We start from the raw sequence: 25032 nt of genomic DNA, 5'->3' as shown, positions 1-25032 counted from the left end.
ATGGCACAATATCTAAATGAATATTTTGCTTCGGTCTTTAATAAGGCTAATGAAGGGTTTAGGAATAGAGGGAGTAGGACAGAGGGGAATAGAGGAGGGGGGATAGACATTACAGTATCAGAGGTGGAAGCCAAACTTGACCAGCTAAACGGGACTAAATCGGGCGGACCGGATGATCTTCATCCTAGAATACTGAAGGAACTGGCGCGAGAAATTGCGAGCCCCTTGGCGACAATTTTTAATGAATCTGTAAACTCGGGGGTGGTACCGTTGGACTGGAGAATAGCTAATGTGGTTCCTATTTTCAAGAAGGGGAAAAAAAGTGACCCGGGTAACTACAGGCCTGTTAGTTTAACTTCTGTTGTATGTAAGGTCTTGGAAAAAATTTTGAAGGAGAAAGTAGTTAAGGGCCTTGAGGTGAATGGCAATTGGGACGAATTACAACATGGGTTTACGAAAGGCAGGTCGTGCCAAACCAACCTGATCTCCTTCTTTGAGAAAGTAACAGACCTTCTAGATAAAGGAAATGCGGTGGATCTAATATACCTCGATTTTAGTAAAGCATTTGATACGGTTCCACATGAGGAATTATTGGTTAAATTGGATAAGATGGGGATCGATAGGAAAATCCAGAGGTGGATAAGGAACTGGTTAAGGGGGAGACTGCAGAGGGTAGTACTGAAAGGTGAACTGTCAGATTGGAGGGAGGTCACCAGTGGGGTTCCTCAAGGTTCGGTTCTGGGTCCGATTTTATTTAATCTATTCGTTACTGACCTCGGAACCAAATGTAGGAGTGGGCTGATAAAGTTTGCGGATGACACTAAGTTGGGAGGCATTGCCAACTCGGAGAAGGATCGGGATATTCTGCAGGGAGACTTGGATGACCTTGTAAATTGGAGTATTAGTAATAGGATGAGATTTAATAGTGAGAAGTGTAAGGTGATGCATTTAGGGATGACTAATAAGAATTTCAGTTATAAGCTAGGGACGCATAGCTTAGAAGTGACTGAGGAGGAGAAGGACCTCGGAGTCCTGGTTGATCGCAGGATGACTATGAGTCGGCAATGCGACGTGGCTGCGAAAAAAGCTAATGCGATCTTGGGATGCATAAGGCGAGGTATTTCTAGTAGGGACAGGGAGGTGCTGCTTCCGTTATACAAGGCGCTGGTGAGACCTCACTTGGAGTACTGTGTGCAGTTCTGGTCTCCTATGTTTAAAAGGGATGAACTGAAACTGGAACGGGTACAGAGAAGGGCAACTAGGATGATCCGAGGAATGGAAAACCTTTCCTATGAAAGGAGACTCGAGGAGCTTGGTTTGTTTAGCCTAACCAAAAGAAGGCTGAGGGGGGATATGATTGCTCTCTTCAAATATATCAAAGGGATAAATACCAGGGAGGGGGAGGAATTATTTCAGCTCAGTGCTAATGTGGACACGAGAACGAATGGATATAAACTGGCCGTGGGGAGATTTAGGCTTGAAATTAGACGAAGGTTTCTAACCGTCAGAGGGGTGAAATTTTGGAACAGCCTTCCGAGGGAAACGGTGGGGGCGAAAGACCTCTCTGGCTTCAAGATTAGGCTAGATAAGTTTATGGAGGGAATGGTTTGATGGGATTACGTGATTCTAATCAATTAGGCAATAACGGCCATCGCTGGTAAAATAAGGGTCTGGCTAGAGATTCTTGCCTGTATGCTCGGGGTTCTGCTGATCGCCATTTTTGGGGTCGGGAAGGAATTTTCCTCCAGGGTGGATTGGCAGTGGCCCTGGAGGTTTTTCGCCTTCCTCCGCAGCATAGGGCAGGGGTCACAAGCTGGAAGATTCTCTGCGACTTGAAGTCTTTAGATCACAATCAGGAGACTTCAACAGCAGAGATAAGGGAAAGTGGGGGGGGGTCAGCTTTTGTGGCCTGCATCATGCGGGGGGTCAGACTACATGACCATATTGGTCCCTTCTGACCTTAAAGTCTATGAGTCTAAAGTCTATGAGTCTAACATTCCCCTGCCTAATTCAAAGCAGGTCACCATGAGCGACATCACTCTGATGAGGATTTCAGAGACGGAAAAAGAAAGGATGCTTCGGGAAAGCCTGCAAAGACCAGGGCCGTATGCCGCCATGGTCTGCAGGGCAATGATCCCGGAGTACTTGCTTTTCTCCTGGCGCGGAAATGTTTCCTACTACTGAGGACCCAATAAGGCCGCTCTCCCCAGGAACCTGATGCAAAGGCTTTCCAATTACCTCCAGGAGAGCTTCGTGGAGATGTCCATGGAGGATTTCAGCTCTATCCCCGGACATATAGACCGGATTTTACTGTAGCTGCACTGGCAGGGACTAAACAGTAGAGCGCCTAGGGCAAACCAATCATGCTAAACCGGACATTGTTAGATTTTTTTTCAGTAGTTGCACTGCCAATGACTGAAACGTTAAGCGCCTAGGGCAAACTAATCATGAAAAACCCATTGTTATTATTGTTAATATTCCTGTTCTGTTAAAAATAAATGTTTACATGATTAACACTTACTGACTGATCCTTCCCCTGATTCTGTGTCCGGGTTAACGGCTGGGGACGGTTGGTAGGGGATCTCTGTGAGGGTGATGAAGAGATCCTGGCTGTCGGGGAAATCAGCGTTGTAAGCGCTGTCGACTGCCTCGTCCTCCTCATCTCCTTCCTCATCTTCCCCGTCCGCTAACATGTCTGAGGAAGCGGCCGTCGAAAATATCCCATCCTCAGAGTCCACGGTCACTGGTGGGGTAGTGGTGGCGGCCGCACCTAGGATGGAATGCAGTGCCTTGTAGAAACGGGATGTCTGGGGCTGGGCTCCGGAGCGTCCGTTTGCCTCTTTGGTCTTCTGGTAGCCTTGTCTCAGCTCCTTGATTTTCACGCGGCACTGCGTTGCATCCCGGCTGTATCCTCTCTCTGCCATGGCTTTAGAGATCTTCTCGTAGATCTTTGCATTCCGTCTTTTCGATCGCAGCTCGGAAAGCATGGACTCATCACCACACAGCGATCAGATCCAAGACTTCCCGATCAGTCCATGCTGGGGCCCTCTTTCTATTCTGAGATTGCATGGCCATCTCTGCTGGAGAGCTCTGCATCGTTGCCAGTGCTGCTGAGCTCGCCACGATGTCCAAACAGGAAATGAGATTCAAACTGGCCAGACAGGAAAAGGAATTCAAATTTTCCCGGGGCTTTTCCTGTGTGGCTGGTCAGAGCATCCGAGCTCGGACTGCTGTCCAGAGCGTCCACAGAGTGGTGCACTGTGGGATAGCTCCCGGAGCTATTATCGTCGATTTCCATCCACACCTAGCCTAATTCGACATGGCCACGTCGAATTTAGCGCTACTCCCCTCGTTGGGGAGGAGTACAGAAGTCGAATTTAAGAGACCTCAATATCGAACTAAATAGCTTCGTGGTGTGGACGGGTGCATACTTAATTTGATGTAACGGCGCTAAATTCGACATAAACTCCTAGTGTAGACCAGGCCTAAGACTCCTCCACCCTGGACTCTTCTGCCCCTCCTATATCTCCCCTCCCTGTGACAGACATGGAAGTTTCTCATCTGTTTATCTCCTCTTGCCTCTCAGATCCCATCTTATTCCCTCTCCTGATCTCTCTCAGGCCCACGCTCATTCCCTCCCATATTCTTTTCTTTAATCTCATATTTTTCCCTGGTTCTATCCCTTCACAATATAAGCATGCTTTAGCATCACCCATCTTAAAAAACCTCCCACCCTTGATCCGACTTACCTCTCCAACTATCACTCATGTCCCTTCTCTGTTTCGGGTCTGCGCTCATCGAATGCATTATCTACAATTTCTGTCTGAAGTTCCTCTTTCAGTTCCATCCTATTACCTGTTTTAGGCCCCACAGGCTACACCTCTTCAAGGAGTGTCCTTTAAACTGGACATTCCTGTGCTACACCCCTTTCTCCCCAGGACGTGCAAAAGTTAAAAGTGCCACTGCCTACTTCATAACTACCAGAACCATCATGCTGCTACTGGCTACGGATATCACTGTTCATAGTCGTGTCTCTTCTCCCCCACCTCCTGCATAGTTCCTTCAACCGTCTCTTTGGATGCACAATTAGGAGCAGGAGTCCTGCATAAAAACATTGGGCACACAGTGGTATAACTGACAACTAGACAGAGAGCATCTGGCATACTAATGGTGATAAGTGTCCTCTAGAATGTGGTAATGAAGCTAAAAATTGAAATTGATTTTTTTTAAATAAATGCTTTATCTTTGCTGCTGCTGAATTACATTATGAACACAATTTTTGAGTAAGTTGCAGTTGGGTTCCTTGTGAAAATGAACCAAATTGTCTTGCTACTGTCTCTTAACTATGGTTGGAAAAAATGGAAACCAAACGAACTGCCCATCATGTAAAGCATCCAGCATTGGTACTAAACTTATTAGATTGGTGTGCACACCAATTACTTTTCTCTAAGGATGAAAGCTAAAATAATTTGTAGCAAAGTGAAAGTAGTTTTAGATTGTCATAAATGAATGATCAGTGAAATCAGGTCTCCTGTCTGCAGCAGTGGCCTATGCCACATGATTCAGAGAGACCGGAAAGCGATACAAGCTACGAAAGTGAGATCTTGGAAGAGTGTTGCCATTTTCATAATATAATGAAAATACTGTAATGATAGTGTGTAATAAGCATGTCATAAAAACAAATTTTATATTTCCAAGATCACTGCTTTTATAATTTATACTCGGGTAAGGGAGAAAATCCCTGGAAATATTCATTTTTAGGAGGGGATTCGCGAGACTTGACATTTTAGTGAAAGGGGTTCACAGGTTGTTAAAGTTTGGGAACCACTGCCCTAAACTGAAAACAGGATACACAGAGCCACCTGGCGTTACTGCTCGCCTCTGCCCCCACCACCGTACGTTCCTCCATGCCTGCAATTGAGCCAAGTAGCAGAGATGGGAAGGGGGGAGAGGAATGGGTATGGGCTGGGATCTGGACAGCAAAGCAGGATGTGAATATTTGTGAGTACTTTTGAGCTCAGAGCCAGGAGATGAAGCTGTTGGACTGTGATCCAGCTAGCGGTGCAATGCCCCTTTGGGGGCTGGGATAGCAGAGGGGTAATAAGGAGGCTCCAGGTAGAGGAAGGGACCAAGGGGACTCCAGATAGCAACCCTGGGGAGATGGAGGGAGGCCAGGATGTGGCAGAAGTGGGTAACTGGAAGCGGACTGAGGAGGGAAAGAGGCCGGTTGGGGTGAGGGAGGGATGGACAGGGCTCTGGAGACTGGCCTTGAAGGACAGGGTGCAGGGTTCCAGGGACCACTTGGGAGCATTTGGCACGAGGCCAGGGTGTGTGTGTGGGGCTCCAGGGACTGCTTGGGGGTAAGGGGCATGAGACTGGGGTGGGGGCTCTGGGGTGAGGGGCATGAGGCCGGGAGGGTGGGCTCCGGGGACTGCTCAGGGTGGGGGCACAAGGCTGATGGGTTGGACTCTGGGAACCTCTCGGGGGCGGGAGGCACATGGCGGGGGGGCAGACCACCTAAGCAGGTCGTTCACAAGTCACCACAAGTGGTCTCTTCGTCCAGATGTGTCCAGGTCAATTTTCCACTAGTGGGGGATTCCCCACATGGCCCTATTTGCAATAAGAGCAAACAAAACGTCATGTTTTTTGTTCCTGAGTGAGTCACAGCACAGGCTCATTGACAGATGATTTCCTTCTACCCTAGTCGAAAGGCCTGCTCTATGCCTGGCTGTCAGTTCTGCTTCTGTTCATCTTGTTTAAAGTCAAGCAAGATCTTGCTCACCTTATACTAGTAGCCCCAGCATGGCCCCATCAACATTGGTTCTTGACTCTACTAGCCCTCCATTGTCAGATCTCCATTGTCACTCCCACGAGACTCAGATGAGATCTCCCATTTGCTTTACCCAGAAAGGCGTTTCCCCAGCTCAAGCTCTTATTCACCTTATATTGGACTATCTTTTGTTTCTGAAACAATAAGGGTTAACTGTTCAGTTCCACCAGAGTTCACTTGGTGGGTGTCTCAGCTTTCCACCCTTTCATCGATAACCGATCACTTTTTTCAAACTCTACGCTCATCAGCTTTCTGAATGGTTTGGACAGATCATATCCACAGGTACACACCCAGGTTCCCCCACGGAACTTAAATTTAGTTCTAGCAAAGTGGATGGATCCGCTCTTTGAGCTGCTGGCAACCTGTTCTCTGCTACACCTTTCTGTGAAGGTGGTGTCCTTGATTGCTATTACCTCAGCCAAGAAAGTAGGGGAACTGCAAACCTTACTATCAGAATCTCCTTATACAATCATCTTTAGAGACAAGGTTTTCCTTTGACCTCACCCAAAGTTCCTGACTAAAGTGGTTTTCAGTTTTCACGTGACCAAGCACACACCTACAATGGAATGGACAGGTGCAACACATCCTGAAGAACAACAGTACAGAAAAAGTTTAGGAACTGTTTCATTTACTGAATATTTCTAAATTTGGTCATAGTACTAAAATGGTTTCTTGTACTGTACAGACATGGAAGTAATGAAGCCTTTAATTGGAGAACAGAATTCGGACAGCATCTCTGATGATGAGCACGAAAATGAATTGTTACCAGTTGAGAAGCATTACCAACTTGATAATCAAGAGGGCATTACGTATGTATGGTTTTTAATGTCATTCTCTTTAAAATTTATTACATTTGACTTGTTCTTTGGAAATATCCCTGTGCTTTTAAGGGATTTCCCCATGACTGTAGCATAGCTTTATGATTCTGCTGTGGGAATCCTCACAGACAGCTTTTTGGTAAGCCAAGCTCTGGTGTAGGACTATTTTGGGTAGGCCCTCAATTTCCAGAATTTGACAGTGTACTAATGATAAAGTAGACATTTTTTTGAATGATTGCACTGTATATAAAGAGTTTGAGTTGCTCAGGATCCAAGGAGCTCTTATTACAAAACAAATCAAATTTATTTTAAGACTGTTTCAATTATATGGGAAGCATCCAGAAGACCTTGGAAATAAAGCTTAATGAACCTGAATGTAGATTAATTTGGGGGTCTGAAAAAGTTTTCTTTGATATATTTTTTAAGTTACTCTTTGTCAGACTCCTGGTTGCATCTACAACCATTTAAAAGGCATAACTTTTAAAATAGTTTAGGCAAAAATCAGCACAGCATCAGCCTGTTGCACTTAGTTGCCCCTCTCTCAGGCAAAAAGAGAGTCTCACCTCACAATTAAGATGAAATCCAGGTTTTGAACCAACAGTTGAAGTGAATTCCAGATGAGGGATCACTCACCTGAGAACACCTGGCTTCAGTCCCTCAGAACTCAAATCCAGACTCTGATAGGAGCATCCCATCTATTTTTGCTTTGAGGCTCCTATGTATCTTTCACAAGACTGCCTTGATCATCTTGAAACATTTAAAGGTTATAAATTTTATCTTCACATTTTATAAACTGATTGGTGAAAAGCTATGTGAATGTTGTTCAAAGGCTCCACTGTGACTCTGTTATTTGTATTTTCAGGTTTGTACAAACACTTACTCATCTCCTCAAAGGAAACATTGGAACTGGGCTTCTAGGGCTTCCACTTGCGATAAAAAATGCAGGCATTGTGGTAAGAGCCTTTTCCCTTCTTAAATGTGGAAGAGATGCATAGAAAACTCTATCACCTCTCTGCAGTTCAGAGTGATAAAACTAAAATCTAGGTAACTTGATTATGTGACCTATTATTTCAATATCAACTTGAACAGGGCATCATGTTAGCTTTCCTTTCCAGAGTCTAGTTAGAACTGGAGACTAGGATTTGGGATTCCTGAACTGGCCATTGGCTCACTATGTAACCTTAATCTCTATACACTGCATTTTCTAGACCTGTTTGGAAAACTGTGTGTATGTGTGTGCGTTTTGTTTTAGTCCCCTGAAGAAAATTCTGTGAACTTTCGGTGAAAAATTGAAAACCGAAAACTTTTGGTTCAGAAATGCTGCCATGGTGCCTAATGTGAGTTGTAATTTGGGTCCTCATTTCCTCCTTCTCTTCTATGGATTGGGTTCCTTAGTTGGAGAACATCTCCTATGATGCACCAGGATCTTCCATCTTGCTGATCTGATGAGATGGTTCATGGAAATCCCATGGCCACTTTGCATCATGGCAGACATAGTCCATTTGGGGAGCCTGGCCCATAGAGGAGAGTGAGGGCATAAGGCACCCAAAGTAAAACTCCCTTGAGGAAGTGTGGTAGCATTTCCAAATCAAAATGTTCCATTTCTGGCTGAAAATTGAAAATTTTTCAGTTTCTGGATGCTCGGTTTAAAAAAAATTAGAAAATTTCTGTCCAAAGCAGATACTCTTTGTGCAAAATTTTGTTTAGTCAAAAATCCAATTTTCTCTCCAAAATATAGCTCTGATGAAAAAATTTCAACCAGTCCTAGTATTTTCCCTTATCTGTAATATTTATCATTGTATTTAGGTCCTCTGGGCAGGGACCATATCATCTTCTCTACTGAGCAGCACCAAGTATGCTGATTTATAATCAAAAAGACCCTTAGCAGTGATGACAATAAGATGTTTGAAACCATTATTTAGAAATGTGCAAAATCACATCTTTTTTGTGTGATACATTTTTCTTGGCAAATATTTTTGCGAAATTCTGGATATTGGGATGAAATCTGCACCCGCATTTACTTCTTTCCCTTTGTTCACCATCCCATCTTTTGCTCAGCCACATGAGTCCTAAATAAACTAGCAATAAAAACTCCTTTGGACTTGCAGTACTTAGTTGTTTTTCTATTTACCATATTTGTTTCAAACTTTTATGGAGGTGATCCTTTTTTGTTAAAATGCGAAATGTTATTTAAAGAGTTTTTTCCCCTTTGTATATTTCTGTAAAAAATTACTCTTCTTACAGGGTTTCAGGTATTTACACCCCATTTCCTACTTTCTTTCTCCATATAGCTTGGACCAATCAGCCTTGTGCTTATAGGAGTTGTATCTGTTCATTGTATGCACATCTTGGTACGATGCAGCCACCATCTGTGTCAGAGGTAAATGTGGAGCTATTTGTTACATATAGCATCTGAATTCCCTCAATTTCTTATTCTATTTCATTTCATGTCTTCAGTCTGCAAAATGTCTTGGTGCTCTAATAATCTCTTCAGAGGTATCTGTCAGAGCCTAGGAGGAAGGGGCATGTAACTTCTTTTGGTGTAACTACCAATGATGGCTTCTAGCTGGCATGCAGGAATGCTTAATTGTTTGGCATCATCTTTTCTAGAATGCTTTGAACAATATTTGTTTAAATACAGTTCATTTTCTGCCTACTGTTCATGTGTTCTAAACTAGGCTGGTTCATCTTCGATGGATTTACACCTATTCGATACCCATAAATGGAAAACAACCCCAGTCTCTCTTACTGCAGTTCTAGTTGTTTAGCCCTAATTTTAAGAGTGAAGGAGTCTGAACAAAACAAGGAGAGAGAATGGAGAAAAGAGAGACTCATAGAAAAAGATAAAAAATGTGATACAAAAGGAAATGAGAGAGTAACATTCTAAGAGTAAAAGTGAGTGGCTGAGACAGATGCATTTTGGGAAGAATCCAAAAGCAACAGCTTCTCTGGCAGAGCATTTTAAATTACAAGCATTTCAGCCCAACTAACATGCCCTCTCCCACCACCCTCCCAACATTTTTTGAAGTATGGCATTCTTTTGGCATTGTGAGGAGAAAAAGTAAAATGCTGAGAGGACTGGATGATCAAGGGCCATTGTCAAGAACCTTTTTGCAAAAAGATATTCCTTCTAGTTTCCTTGTGCAAAGTCGATGGATGGGAAATGTTTAACGGTATCAGAGCTCATATCAGATCAATGTTTCTAGTCTGTATGGGAAAAGACACCTTTGTAATCCAAAGGAATGATTTCAGTTCCAGTGCAGGTGTGCTACGCTAGGGTCCTAAGTTTAAGTTCTGTAATTTACCTGCTTCTGACAGGAAAAGCAAGAGAGACAGGTTTTTTTCAGTGATGGAACTACTGTACTGGTGGCATTGGCACTGATTAGCCAGATCCAGAAAAACATTGCCAAGCAGCTTGGCATATTGAGGAAATAGTTGGTTAAAATAGAAAACTGGATGGCAAGTGCAAAGCATTTTCTACATTTCCCACTCTTAGTATAATTTTATAACTTTTGAAAAGCATTCATTTTATAAATGACCCCACTTATATGGAGAGTGGAGTATGATTACTACTAAATCACATTGATATTAATACTATACTATTATCTTCTTGGCTTGAGGAAAAATTAGATTTTTTTACATTTAGATTCTGGAAGAAATATATTAAAATGATGCAGTGGAGGAGTTAAATGTCACACTCCTGGAGGGGAGGTGTGTATTTCTCTCTCATATTCACAGTTGGCTCTCCTTAGAATCTCACAACTAATACTGATTTTTCTTAACAAATATCTATCTCATCGTCAAGCATAGGATTGTTATGTGGTTGAACACAATTGCTGGTTTTCTATCTCAGTGAAAAGGAACAATCAAAATGTATTTGATGGGTTAAATCACAGAATTATTCTTGTTCTTTTGGCCAGTTTAATGGGATACAATCTGTCTCTGGGGATTGTATCCTGCCTTACTTCATCTGTTGATAAGTAGAAAGTTCAGAGAAGAGGCACAAAAATGATTAAAGTATTAGAAAACATCCCTTATAGTGATAGATTGAGCTTCCAGAGTCTATTTATCTTAACCAAGAGAAAGTTAAGGGGCAACTTGATCACAATATATAAGTATCTTCATAGAGAACAAATGTTTGATAATGGGCTCTTCGGTGTAGCAGACAAAAGTAGAACAAGATCCATTGGCTGGAAGTTGAAGCTAGACAAATTCAAACTGGGAATAAATTGTAATTTTTTAACTGTGAGGGTAATTAATCATTGGAACAATTTACCAAGGGTTGTGGTGGATTCTCAGATTCTTCAAGATTGTATGCTTTTTAAAAGATATGCTCTAGTTCAAACAAAAATTATTTCAGGGAAGTCTTCTGGTCTGTGTTATGCAGAAGGTCAGAATAGATGATCACAGTGGTCCCTTCTGAATTTATGAATCAGTAATTTCTACCTAGTTCATAAATGGGATTTGTAGATAGGTATAAGGCAAAGGGTTCACTTTTAAGTGTGGTGGATCTGTACCTCTCACCAGAATGCCGAAGTCGGTCACCATGTTTGGATTCATTCCTTCTGGAGACTAATCCCCTCAGCGTATGTTTGCATGAGCACCTATTGCATGACAGGCTGAGGTGTAAATCTACGGTGCTTCAGCATGCCGCGTACTAACGTACTGTCAAAGTTATTGAGTACTTTTTAGTTCACATCAGCTGGGACCATATGGACAGCGCACGGCATGTTGGAGCACTGTAGAATTACACCCCACCGTGCTGTGCAGTAAGTGCTCTTGTAGACCTGCCATAAGAAATCTGTGCTTTAAAAACCTGAGTCTGCACTATTGACTTAACTGGGAGCAGAATCATGGTTTAAATGCTAAAAGTGCACAGGACATGCTCTTCTTGAAGATTGACTTCAAGTAGCAGGTCAGGCCTTCTACAGCTACTGAATGATGTTCCAGAATTGCTCTAACTGACCCTGTGAGTCCACAACATTTTCAAGCTATGGCAGAGTATATCATATTTTACGCCTTGACATTTTCTATCAACTTCTCTCCATTCTTTCATTTCAGGTTGAAAAAGACCTCATTAGGGTATAGTGACACAGTTAGTTACGCCATGGAAGTAGGGCCCCTAAACAGCCTTCAGAAAAGAGCTTCCTGGGGAAGGTAAGGTTGTTGCAGCATTTAATTTAATAAATGAAATATTAAAAGGAATGGATAAACTGCGAAACATTAGAATTTTACCTTTCTCCCATGATATTGCTTTCTGTGGATTAGCAAAAACTTTATACCATAATTAATACATCTTGTGTGGAAGGGGTGAGAGTGTAATTCCCACAGTCAAGCACTTAGTTTTAAAGTTCTGTGGGAGAAAATTTACTTCAGTTTCACTCTATAAGCAGAAATTTGGTATAACCAGAATTGCATTCTGCACATTCTAATGTATTGAAACAATTTAGGATTTCAGTTCTCTTTTACCACAAACACATTTCTCCATATTAAGGGTTCACTGTAAGCAAGTCTGTAGTGCATACTTAAATGACTAGTATAATATATGCATTCTGAACGGGAGCAACCTATTCTTTGACATGTCGCTACTCTGCAGATTGTATTTGATGTTCAATCTTTATTATATTTCATGTTAATGAAACAAAAATGTTAATAGCTTGTTGTCTGTCTCTGAAATTTTTTTCCCTTTGAGAAACTCAGTCATTTTCCTTTCCCATCTGTAAAAAAGAGTCATAGTAGGCCAGACTAAATAATGGTTATGGTATTGTGAGATGATAATGAAATCCAAAACCTTAGAGCTGTTAAATATAAATATTTGTTTTAATGAGCATATATAAAGAATTTCTTCTTTCAACAAGGAAAATGTCTTTCCCCTACTATTTTCAAGGATGCAGCAATAGTGTGCAGTGTGTTTTGGTTATTGTATAAAACGTGAATTAATTTTTTCAGATATTTTTGGTGGTTATGTTATAGGAATGCAATAGAACTCGATTATAGGGAAATTTGGTTTAAAGTGAAGGTAGGATGACAGCCCCATAAGTCCTTTGATATATTACAATCTATAAATTGTAATTCTGTCTCCAGAGAAGTTCTGCTGCAGAAAATAATTTATCTAAAGAAAGTTCTAGTGTATGTTTAACTTTATATGAAGAGTTCCATTGGAACATTCCTCAGTCCACCAGAGCCTGTGATGTATGCCTCCCAAAAACGATACGAACCACAGTTAGAAAAAATAAAGTGAGAGATGGTTTTCTATGAATTCTCATCTGACTGAAACCTCAGGACTGATTCATATTGAATCATTTGGTAAGCATTGAGAATAACTGTCATCTTACATTGCTGAAACTTCTATAATTTAGACTGTATCAGGCCTTTCATGTTCTCTGGTCATAATAGTCTTAATATGGTTCTTTCCCTGCTAAAGGATTTACATGTGCATTAATTATAGGTACATATTGTTAATATTCCTACAATATTGTTTTACAAAAATCTCTTCATTTCACTGTACAGTATGTGGTTTTAAACCATCTATCTTTTTTATGCATTTCTAAGAAACTCATCACCTTGGTATTTACTTGATGTTAGCTAAAGAAATTATTTGTCTTGTTTTGTTTGCAGAAGAACCTGCTTTGCAGTGCCCCAGAGTTTAACCTGGTGTTTTGAAACTATTGTTTCCACCTCACTATAAAAAGGAGCACTAGATGTATGTCATTTGGAAATGGCTTAATTGTTTGAAAACCCTTTTAATATCATAACTTCAATGTGTATGTGTTTTTTCTCCCACCTAGGTGTGTCGTTGACTTTTTTCTTGTGATTACACAACTGGGATTTTGCAGCGTTTATGTTGTGTTCTTAGCAGAAAATGTGAAACAAGTGAGTAAAAGCATTGTATGGGAATAATTTTGTTTGCAGCTTTTTATTTCCAGCTTTATTTCCTTTCTGCATCCATGTCATATGTACCATTCATATAATGCACGTAATGAGAATACATACAGTATAAGCTCAACCTTGCTTTCCCCCAAAGATATCTCACCGATTAACTTTTGTAGAAAGTGAGCCACTTGCTTTGTAGGTTAAACCAAATCCAGCGCTTGTGTAAGCAGCTGCAACATCATTGACCTCCAGTTTTTCTTAAATTTCAACATTTAATCTCACAATTTAACGATGGAACATAATTATTTTACACACAGCTAAACTGTGTTAGAAATATAAGAGGAGTTCTGCCAAATTTTACAATGAGATAATGGTTTCTTCATGCACAAAATCAGTAGTGTACCATAAACTCTTAGGATTTGTGCTCCAAAACTTGTGTAATATCTTGTACAGTATATACATATTCTTTCCATATCCAGATCTTGGGCTCAACCTTGCTCTCAATATGTAGCAATTGTTATTTATTATTTAGTTTGCCGTGATGTCCAAAATAGTGCTAGGAAGTTTCCAAATGCAGAGAAAGACACAGTCCCTGCCCTGAAGATTGTAGTTAACTATAGTTATGTACTTTGTGTGAGCACACATGCAAAGCAGTTTAGTTTCTGAGCTCTGCAGCAGTGTGCGCCACATCTCAGAAGATGGAAAAAGCTGTTAGGCAATTGGAAAGGCATTCTGTAAAGAACTGGGGAAATGGACAACATTGTTTATGGTTAATGATCTCTTCCAGCTAGTGTCTGAAGCCTCCCTCCGCACAAATATAAGATATCACTGAGTGAAATGGGAATGGTTGTTTTACATGTAGATTATGAGGCTGTTCTGCTTCAGTAACAACCAGCCTTGCTGTAAGTACATCACAGTATGCTGTGATCCTGCTAGACTCCAAAAGCTAAGTAAGGTTGGGCCATTTCAGTACTAGGATGAGAGACCTCAATGAGACACCTGAGAGCTGCAGGTGATATTCAGCAGATGGCACTGTACACTTTTGCAGTGGGCTGAACTGTTACCCAAAGAACCATTATCTCTTAGACGAGACATAAAGCTAGATCCTGACTACATTAAATTTCTACAAGGTCCCGCACTCCCTCCAAATGAATGGAGGCATTAAACACTGGGCTTCTTGACAAATTTCAATTTGGGTAATTACCCTACAATCCCCCTCCAATTTCAATCAGATATGATGTTCTTAATGTCCTCTCTTAGACAATTCTGCAATACAGCTGTATGCTTTGAAACTGCTACTGGTTATACTTCATTGGTGGCTGAAGTGGTCCATAGGTATCTTACCTTTCTCTTACTAGTGTTGTGAGCTTTATTTCATGTTTTGGGAAGTGCTCTAAGATCCTCTGATGTAAGGTGCTATAAAAGTGCCAAGTACCTGCATATGCAATTTATACATTCTATGATTTGGGCCTCTGAACCCGATATGCAGTAGTTGTGAGACCATATTATAAAAATGTATTTTACCATTGTAATGCTTAGTAATCTCAGCGTGCATATTATTTTCAGTAGTATGTCTTCCTTCTCTGGCCCCACCCTCTCAGTGTGAATTTTTATTGCATCCGTCATAATATAAAGTTCAAGTCCAAACGATTGCCATCAAATAGGTAAGCAGACCCATTGCTGCCTACCAATGACATCTTCCTAGTTACTGACCCTATAAGCAAAAACAAGACTAATCAGATGTGTCTTGCATCACTTCTTAAGGCCATTAAAATTGGGTCCTCATTTATTACAGGATTTCAGACAGAGGGGCCTTCACAAGAAATACTTTGCTACCTTCTCTCAGGAGTTTAACCGTGGGGAGAGATCCAGTAACAAATTCATCCTAGGCATCAGAAACAGCCACAAGGAAATATGAAATATACTCTGTAAATGAATCAAACTTATCAAAAATTCAGAGGTTTCACTTTTCAATTAATTTGATTTGAATTGCAGTTCTTCTTCTTCCACAGTATGGTAAGGAGATAGAAGCTGTCTCCTTCACAGCCACAAAGATCTATATTCCAGAACTCTGTCCTGTAGAGGGCACCAAAGGACATAAGTTGGTACTGCTTTAAATATATAATGCATTGATTCTCCCCAAAGCCAAATTTTGTGAAAAAGCATTTAAGTTGCTTACTTGCACATACCATCAACGCAAGCATTAAAAGCCACAAAATAATTAGTTCTCACCCAACGCTTGCACCCAGTGCTACCACCTTGATTTCCTCTCCTCATGACTTCACCCATGACACTGCTCCCTCCACACAAAGCATTAGTGTTTGGAGGACTCCTGACTCGGCTGTCCTGGCTCCGCCAGGGCTCTGGCACAGCAACACCGTGGTGAGCCCTTGAAGAGCTGATATTTCCAAGCATGGCTTCCCTAGTGCTGCTACGGTATGTAGTGGGCTGGAGAGCTGAGGTTGAAGCCACGTGTCTCTGCATTGACATCAGTCTTGGTGCAAAGGCACTGGGATCTCCTACACAACTGTGCTCCCCAAACCCAGTCAGCCCTTCCCTCCACATACAAGCCTCATTCTCCTTTCTTGCCCTCCCTCAAAGCCCCATTATCAACCTTCCCCATCCCCTGCTATGTAGCTTAGCTCCCTGCGGTCTCTGGAAGGAGTGGAGATGGTGAGTCGGGGAAGCAAGACAGCTGACAGAGTTGTACAGTTCCATTGGCTAATCTTAGTGTAGCTCAATTTGATTATACCGAACGGGAGAATAACTTGTGTGTTAATTTTAAAATTTCAAAATTGGCTTATGTTGGAGATGTTAGCTGAATATGCTTGTGTGGGAACTGCGATTGTTTAGCTAGAGGAATCCAAAGACATGTGTAGAGGGAAAATGGAAGGGAAATATTAGTTAAGTAGCCTTTTAAAATATTTTCTCTACAATTAGTAAATATTTTCCTTTAAATGTTACATGGAAATTCCGGTGTTCCAATGAAGAGTAATTGTGCCAAATTTGAGGACTAGGCTGGTGTAAACAGTTGCTACCATTGTCTCCATAATAAAAATGGAATGCTTGAACCAGAGCCTGTCACACAGGCTGACCAGTCTCTCTGCGTATGTCTATACTTTAGTTAAACACCTGTGGCTGGCCTGTGTCAGCTGACTTGGGCTCACAGGGCTTGGGCTATGGGGCTGTAAAATTGTGGTGTAGACATTTGGGCTTGGGCTAATGCCCGGGCTCTGGGACCCCATGAGAGGGGAGAGCCCCAGAGCCTGGGCTCCAGCCCGAGACCAAAAGTCTACAATGCAGTTTTACAGCCGTGCTACCTGAGCCTCACAAGCCTGAGGCAGTTGAAACGGGCCAGCCAGGGGTGTTTAATTTCAGTGTAGACATGCCCTATGCTATCTTGCTGGAGTGGCATCACTCTTCAATTATTTCGATGTTAACACGTAACTGTGTCCCCTTAAATGATGAATAGATCTCCAGTGGGGACATAGAGGGTCAGGAATATCTGTGCATAATTGTGTCAGTGCAATGAAGGCAAGAGACGATGCTCAATAGCAAACATACCTTATTGTAACACATTCTTGAGCTGAATTTTATCATTGAGAAAATCTGGAGCATGCTTAATCATAACGGAGATTTTGGGAGGAAGAGATTATGTGGGCATTGGAGACCCATGTGTTTTTACAGCACTGAGCCCACTGACTATGTGTGACATTTGAGTGGAGAGAATTGTCTAAACTGATAGTATGTTTGCAAGTTACTATGCTCTGTTGATAGGAAAGAGAGGGCAAGGGGTAATGTTAGATGTGCCTTGGCCCAGTATGACTAACTGAAATGAAATGACGCACTAGAGGCAAACTGCAGTACCTGAAAAACAACTGTTATCAGGAATAACTGTCTAAGATGATACTGAGTCTGATATTGTGAAGGAGAGTAGGTTAGATAGAGGATGAGTCATATTCAGTCCATCTAATCATAATCAATTGCAAACTTATGTCACCCTACGCAGCATGTAAGGCAGGGAAACAGATGCACATTGCTATTTCATGTTTGTTGACTTGTTTAGGAAAATGTTAAAAGTTCAGTGGTGGTTTTTAGTCCTACTCACAAAGAAAAGGTTTAGCAATGATACAATAGCCTGTGCCTGAACAGCACAAAGTTAGGAACTGAAATTTCAATGTGGTTTTCCCATGCTGCTCTGTCTCACCCAGTCTCTCCTCCATGTTACTCCATTCTGAGCAGCAAAATGAAAAGTTACTGCTTTTTCTTTCTTGTCTGCTCTTGAATCTTGTGTCATCATATCATGCTTCCTTCACTCTGCCAGTAATGTTAGCCTCCATAGCCTGTTTGCTCACTTTTCCTTGGCTACCCCATCCATGTTGTATGCCCTCTCTGAATCCATTTGCAGAACCACTACCCTGACCTCTTTCAAAGCTGTCCTCTTCTGTGATGCCTATGGTAAACTGCCTAAGGCTTTGTCTAAATACAAAAGTTGTCCCACTTTAACTATACCAGAAAAGTTAAAGCAGTACAACCCCTCACCGTCTCCTGGTGGAGGCAGTTTTACCAGTATAAAGGTGCTTTTTACCAGCTTGGCTTTATCCATACAAGGGGATAAGTTATACTGGTATAAGTGCCTTTATACTGGTATATTTATTTTGGTTAAAAAAAAATCACACCCCTAGCCAAAATAGTTACATCAGTACAAAAAAAAAAAGTGTATAGACCAGACCTAATGACAGTGGTTAAGCAGGGGGACTGTTGGAGCTGAGTTTTCAAAATTTCCATTTTATTTTCATTTATTCATAACTTTCTGAAACTTTTACCTTTTGGCCTGAAACATTAAATATCCAAGGAAGGTGCAGGTGTGAGTTTCATCTATAGGAAAAACTCCCACCAGCAACACAAAACTTACTTCCTCAATAAGTAATATGTATGGCTCAGCAGAAGCCATTTTTTCACATTTGGGCAGGGTGGTCTCTGAAATGTGGTCTTTGAGATTGGTGACTCCACCTTTGAAAGGAAGCATGATGTGGAGTTCTGTTGTTTCTTTTTTTGGGGGGGGGCCTGTCACTGGCCATCACCAACAGTCCTCAGCTTAAACCTCTTCAACGCATCATCAGTGATCTACAACCCATCCTGGACAATGATCCCTCACTTTCACAGACCTTGGGAGGCAGGCCAGTGCTCGCCCACAGACAACCCGCCAACCTTAAGCATATTCTCATCAGCAACCACACACCGCACAATAACAACTCTAACTCAGGAACCAACCCATGCAACAAACCTCGATGCCAACTCTGCCCACATATCTACACCAGCAACACCATCACAGGACCTAACCAGATCAGCTACAACATCACCGGCTCATTCACCTGCATGTCCACCAATGTTATATATGCCATCATGTGCCAGCAATGCCCCTCTGCTATGTACATTGGCCAAACTGGACAGTCACTACGCAAGAGGATAAATGGACACAAGTCAGATATCAGGAATGGCAATATACAAAAACCTGTAGGAGAACCCTTCAACCTCCCTGGCCACACAATAGCAGATGTAAAGGTAGCCATCTTACAGCAAAAAAACTTCAGGACCAGACTCCAAAGAGAAACTGCTGAGCTCCAGTTCATTTGCAAATTTGACACCATCAGATCAGGATTAAACAAAGACTGTGAATGGCTATCCAACTACAGAAGCAGTTTCTCTTCCCTTGGTGTTCACACCTCAACTGCTAGCAGAGTACCTCACCCTCCCTGATTGAACTAACCTCGTTATCTCCATACTGATTTATACCTGCCTCTGGAAATTTCCATTACTTGCATCTGAAGAAGTGAGGTTCTTACCCACGAAAGCTTATGCTCCCAATACTTCTGTTAGTCTTAAAGGTGCCACAGGACCCTCTGTTGCTTTTTACAGAAGCTTGTAGGAAATTTAATCTTTCATGTCTAGATTTACTTAACTCTTTGCAGTAGCTTTCAAAGAACCCAGCCTTCAGGTATTCTCGCAGGTAGCCCTCTCATTTTCCATTGATTTCAGCAGGAGTTGAAGGGTGCTTAGTACTTTACAGAGGATGCTCAATATCTTGCAGGATCAGATTGGTTAGTGTACTAGTAATGACTAGAGCAGGGGTTCTCAAACTGGGGGTCGGGACCCCTCGGGGTCATGAGGTTATTACATAGGGGGTCGCGAGCTGTCAACCTCCATCCCAAACCCCTCTTGCCTCCAGCATTTATAACGGTGTTAAATATATTAAAAATGTGTTTAATTTGTTAGGAGGGGTCGCACTCATAGGCTTGCTGTGTGAAAGGGGTCACCAGTAAAAAAAGTTTGAGACCCACTGGACTAGAGACCTGTGTATTCCATGGTTGCTGGAAAATCCACCCCCTTCTGCTGAGCTGCGGCCTTAGCTTTCCATTAACAAATCATTCTTTTTAGCTCTTATGGTTGCAACAAAAAGTATTTTAAAAAAAGGAATTTTCGTCTGCCTGAGTTTGCAGACAGCCTGAAACAATAGGAATGAGAAGAGTGAAACGTCCCATTAATCTTCAGTGGGCAGTTAACTCTGAATCTTAACCAAGCTGACAATTTAAATAATGTCAACACTTTTCCTGCTCTTTGCTTTACAGCCCCAAACTGTCTCTCATTCCTGTCCAGATGCTCATAACCGCTCAGCTACCAAAATCTCTAGCTCTACCTTTCTTGCACCTAACCCCACAAACAAATAAAGCCCATTTAGTATAGTTATTAATTGTCGGTACAAACCCTGCAGCTGTGTAGACTGAATGTGTTGCGGCAAACTAATACAAATGACATTTGGCATCAAAATAAATAACATGGGCGACTGTACCAACTTATCTATAGCTGCCACAAGCTTTCTAGTCTACCTCACTTGAATGCTGCGGAAACTAGAGGCCCTGCTGCAGAATTTAGGTCCATCTTGTAATGGAATATACTCGAGGGAGTCAAGGAAGACAAGGCAGTTGTGGAGAAGCTAAATGAATTCATTGTATTGATCTTCACTGCAGAGGATGTGAGGGAAATTCCCACACTTGAGCCATTCTTTTAGGTGACAAATCTGAGGAACTGTCCTAGATTGTGGTGTCAAAAGAGGAGGTTTTGGGACAAACTGATAAATTTAAACAGTGATAAATCACCAGGACTCGATGGTATTCACCCAGCAGCTCTGAAGGAACTCAAATATGAAATTGCAGGACAAATAACTATGGTATGTAACCTATTGCTTAAATAAGCTTCTGTGCCAGATGACTGGAGTATTACTAATGTAATGCCAATTTTTTAAAAAGGCTCCAGACTTGGTTGAAACAATAGTAAGGAACAGAATGATCAGACATGTAGATGAACATGATATGTTGGGGAAGAGTCACGGGGTTTTGTACAGGAAAGTCATGCCTCACCAATTGCTTAGAATTCTTTGAAGGGGGTCAACAAACATATGGACAATGTTGATCTAATGTGTATAGTGTACTTGGACTTCCAGAAAGCCTCTGACAAGTTCCTTCACCAAAGGCTCTTAGGCAAAGTAAGCAGACATAAGAGGGAAGGTCTTCTCATGGATCAGTAATTGGTTAAAAGATAGGAGGCAAAGAGGATGAATATATGGTCAGTTTTCACAGTGGAGAGAGGTAAATAGTGGGGTTCCCCAAGGATCTGTACTGGGAGCAGTTCTGTTCAGCATATTCATATATGATCTGGAAAAAGGGGTAAACAGGTGGCACAGTTTTTGCAGAAGATACAAAATTACTAAAGATAGTTAAGTCCAAAGCTGACAGTGAAAAGTTACAAAGGGATCTCCCAAAACTGGGTGACTGTGCAAGAAAGTGGCAGGTGAAATTCAATATTGATAAATACAAAGTAATGCACATCGGAAAACATAATCCCAACTATACATACAAAATGATTGGGTTTAAATTAGCTGTTACCTCTCAAGAAGGAGACCTTGGAGTTATTGTGGATAGTTCTCCAACTCTGAAAACATTTGCTCAATGTGCAGTGGCAATAAAAAAGCTAACTGAATGTTAGGAACCATCTGGCCACATCTGGAGTACTGCGTCCAGCTTCGGGCCCCCCAAGAAAGGATGTGGACAAATTATAGACAGTCCAGTGGAGGACAATGAAAATGATCAGGTGCTGGGTGCATGTCTTACAAGGAGAGGCTGAGGGAACTGGGCTAGTTTAGTCTGCAGAAGAGAAGAGTGAGGGGGGATTTGATTGCAGCCTTCAACTACCTGAAGGAGGGGTTCCAATGAGGATGGAGCTAGGCTGTTCTCAGTGGTGGCAGATGATAGAACAAGGAGCAATGGTCTCAAGTTGCAGAGGGGCAGGTGTAGGTTGGATATTAGGAAAAACAATTTCACTAGGAGGGTGGTGAAGCACCGGAATGGGTTGCCTAGGGAGGTGGTGGAATCTCCATTCTTAAAGGTTTGTAAGGCCCGGCTTGACAAAGCCCTGGCTGGGATGATTTACTTGGCATTGGTCCTGCTTTGAGCATGGGGTTGGACTAGATGACCTCCTGAGGTCTCTTCCAACCCTAATCTTCTATGATTAGGAAAGGGATAGATAATAAGATAGAAAATATCATAATGCACTATACAAGTCCCTGGTATTCTCACACCGTGAATGCTACATGAAGTTTTGGTAGCCCTGTCTCAAAAAAGATATATCAGAATTGGAAAGGTTCAGAGAAGGGAAACAAAAATGAGTTGAGATATAAAAGAGCTTCAATACGAGCAGAGATTAAAAAGACTAGGGTTGTTCATCTTCGGGGGGTATGATAGAGGTCTGTAAAATCATGACTGGTGTGGAGAAAGTGAATAAGGAAGTGTTATTTACCCCTTCACATAACACAAGAAGCAGGGGTCACCCAACGAAATTAATAGGCAGCAGGTTTAAAACCAACAAAAGGAAGTACTTCACACAATGCACAGTCAACCTGTGTTACTTGTTGTCAGGGGATGTTGTAGAGGCCAAAAATATAACTGGGTTCAAAAACGAATTAGATTAATTCATAGAGGATAGGTCCATAAATGGCTATTAGCCAAGATTGTCAGGGACACAACCCATGTTTTGGGTGTCCCTAAACTTCTGACTGCCAGAAGCTGTGACTGGACAGCAGGGCATGGATCACTCGATAAATTGCCCTGTTCTGATCATTCTCTGTGAAGCATCTGGCACCATCCACTGTTGGAAGACAGGATATAAAACAATCGGTAGATTGACCATTGATCTGACCTATTATGGCTGTTCTTATGAGGGGTCTTGATGATGACCATAAAACTCACCAATGACATAGCAATGCACTTCATTAATATGCTTAATTTAGAAACCTGATTACCATGTCACTTATGACTAGAAAACAGTGCATCTACAGTATAGAAAATTGAATTTTCTTTCACTGTGTGCACCGATGCATTGACTACTGCTGTTATATCATGTTGTCTGTATTAGTACTAATGTGACTACATATACTCTGGAACATGACACTGGTACTACTCACAAGTACTGCTGAAAGTGTTTTCTGTTGAGAGGCTCAGTGGTATCTGTGTTTCTTTTGTACATGTAAGTAGCTCTTGTATAGCAGTACACATGTGAAAAGCATTGTTCAAATGTTGACTAATTAATTCTTTTAACACCTCTGAAGTAGATAAACAGGACCATAATGCTCACGTGTTATTATAAATATGCTTTATCTGTGAGACTAGAGTAGCTCTAATTTCACAGTACATTCTCTGAGCTATAGTTTTGTGTTAGATGCTCAGACTGTGACTACAGTAGCGTGGTTGGCTGATTTGGTATTTAGCAGTGGTGTTGTAGCTGTATCAGTCCCAAGATATTAGAGAGACAAGGTGGGGGAATATCTTTTATTGCACCAACTTTTGTAGATGAGAGAGAGAGAAGCTTTTGAGCTTGTCTCTCTCACCAACAGAAGCTGGTCCAATAAAAGATATTACCTCATCCACCTTGTCTCTCTTGGTGTTTAGAAGGCAGTTTATTGTCTGCAGTTGTTTTGAGTTTCAGACCATTGACTTCTCAGTTATGCTTGTTTCTTTTCACATCATATAGAATTAATAACTTTACATATTTTTTTTATATTCCTTTTCTCAAGTCTACGAGTTTAAGGCTTTCTGCAATGTGAGCAAACTAACCTCATCAGATACTGGGGGTACAGGATGGAAAAGTATGGTGGGAAAATGATTAAAAAGAGATCACCCATTCTAAAGGAAAAAGCCACCATAGCTTTTAAAGAAAATGGATTGAAACTGTTACTGTTTTGAGGGACACAGGCTGTGACCTCAAATGCTTTGGCCTACCACTGCTTTTGGTCACAGCATTCATGTCATACAGTGATGTGATTTTCATAAAACAAATTTTAACACCGTTGATCATGTTAAATATTTTCCAGTGCACAACAACAATTGTGAATTTTTATATGCTTAGTCTTTTGAATAACATTGGGCAATTGTGTTATTATATGGAATCTAGGACTTGAATCTATGGAATATTTAAGACTTGACTACAAGGAGAGTTGTACGTGTTTAATCTAAACCAATTCTGTTCAACAAGTGCAAACCTCTGGATGGACTCTTATCTCAGTATAAGAATGGCTTTTTGAGTTTAGCTTAAGTTGATGGGGAACAAGTTTAAGTTGAACGGAAATATCCCACTTTTAAATTAAAATATGGATAGCTGGGTTTGCACCAGTTTAAAACAGTTTAATTAAACTAGTGCAAGTTTGAGTGTAGACAAGACTGTTGCTTTAACTAAACTGGGGAGTCAAGTGTCCAACTCCTATTGAAAGTCAGTAGGAGTTGGGTGTCTAACTCTTCCTTAAGCTCCTTTAAATGTTATAGCTAGGATTTTAAAAGTATAACAATTGTAATCATTCACATAAAATACAGTGCTGCTGATGTTTTTAAAAACATCTTCCCTCCAGGTCCATGAAGGATTTTTGGAGAACAGGATTGTACACATGAATGACACTAGTACCAGTGGTTCCTCTGAGAAAAGGAGTGTTGATTTGCGAATATACATGCTGTGTTTTGTGCCATTTATTATCCTTCTGGTCTTCATTCGTGACCTTAAGAGCCTGTCTATGCTTTCATTCCTTGCCAATATTTCCATGGCTGTCAGCCTGGTAATTATTTACCAGTACATCGTTCGAGTGAGTATACATTCCCCTCACCCATTGTTTTGTGAAGATGCGACATCTCTTTTAGAATTTGTACGTAATGTCAAATGACTATTAGATTTATATTTATTAACCTAACTTTCACACAGCATGGCTTATACTGTAAGTACTAAAGTGATGGGTATTTAAAAAGTGCCTGAGACAGAGCCTTTTAAGGATGTGACATTTATGGGAAATTGGACTTTAAAAAAGAAAGGAAAATGCCTACTAATTGCTCCTGCCATTAAGGCAGTAAAATAAAAAAGTGCACTTTTTAAAGAACTTTTGCCCCTTGATTATGAAAAAGTTATCTTCCATGCATG

General features: G+C 41.3%; 1 protein-coding gene across 1 annotated transcript in view; it reads left to right on the top strand.

Annotated features, from left to right (window-relative positions):
- SLC36A4 (solute carrier family 36 member 4) overlaps positions 1 to 25032 on the top strand; it is a 214724-nt gene that overhangs the window by 38339 nt on the left and 151353 nt on the right. Inside the window, exons 2-7 of the mRNA XM_026651640.1 lie at positions 6516 to 6639; positions 7511 to 7601; positions 8940 to 9028; positions 11710 to 11805; positions 13437 to 13521; positions 24476 to 24703. Of these exons, the coding sequence (XP_026507425.1) occupies positions 6516 to 6639; positions 7511 to 7601; positions 8940 to 9028; positions 11710 to 11805; positions 13437 to 13521; positions 24476 to 24703 (713 nt within the window). The remainder of the gene's footprint in view (positions 1 to 6515; positions 6640 to 7510; positions 7602 to 8939; positions 9029 to 11709; positions 11806 to 13436; positions 13522 to 24475; positions 24704 to 25032) is intronic.

The sequence above is a fragment of the Terrapene carolina genome, unplaced genomic scaffold, assembly GCF_002925995.2.
Source record: "Terrapene carolina triunguis isolate 2854851 unplaced genomic scaffold, T_m_triunguis-2.0 Scaffold97, whole genome shotgun sequence".
In the NCBI taxonomy this organism is placed as follows: domain Eukaryota; kingdom Metazoa; phylum Chordata; order Testudines; family Emydidae; genus Terrapene; species Terrapene triunguis.
The sequence above is the reverse complement of the archived record's forward strand: the minus strand, read 5'-3'. Positions and strand labels throughout refer to the sequence as shown.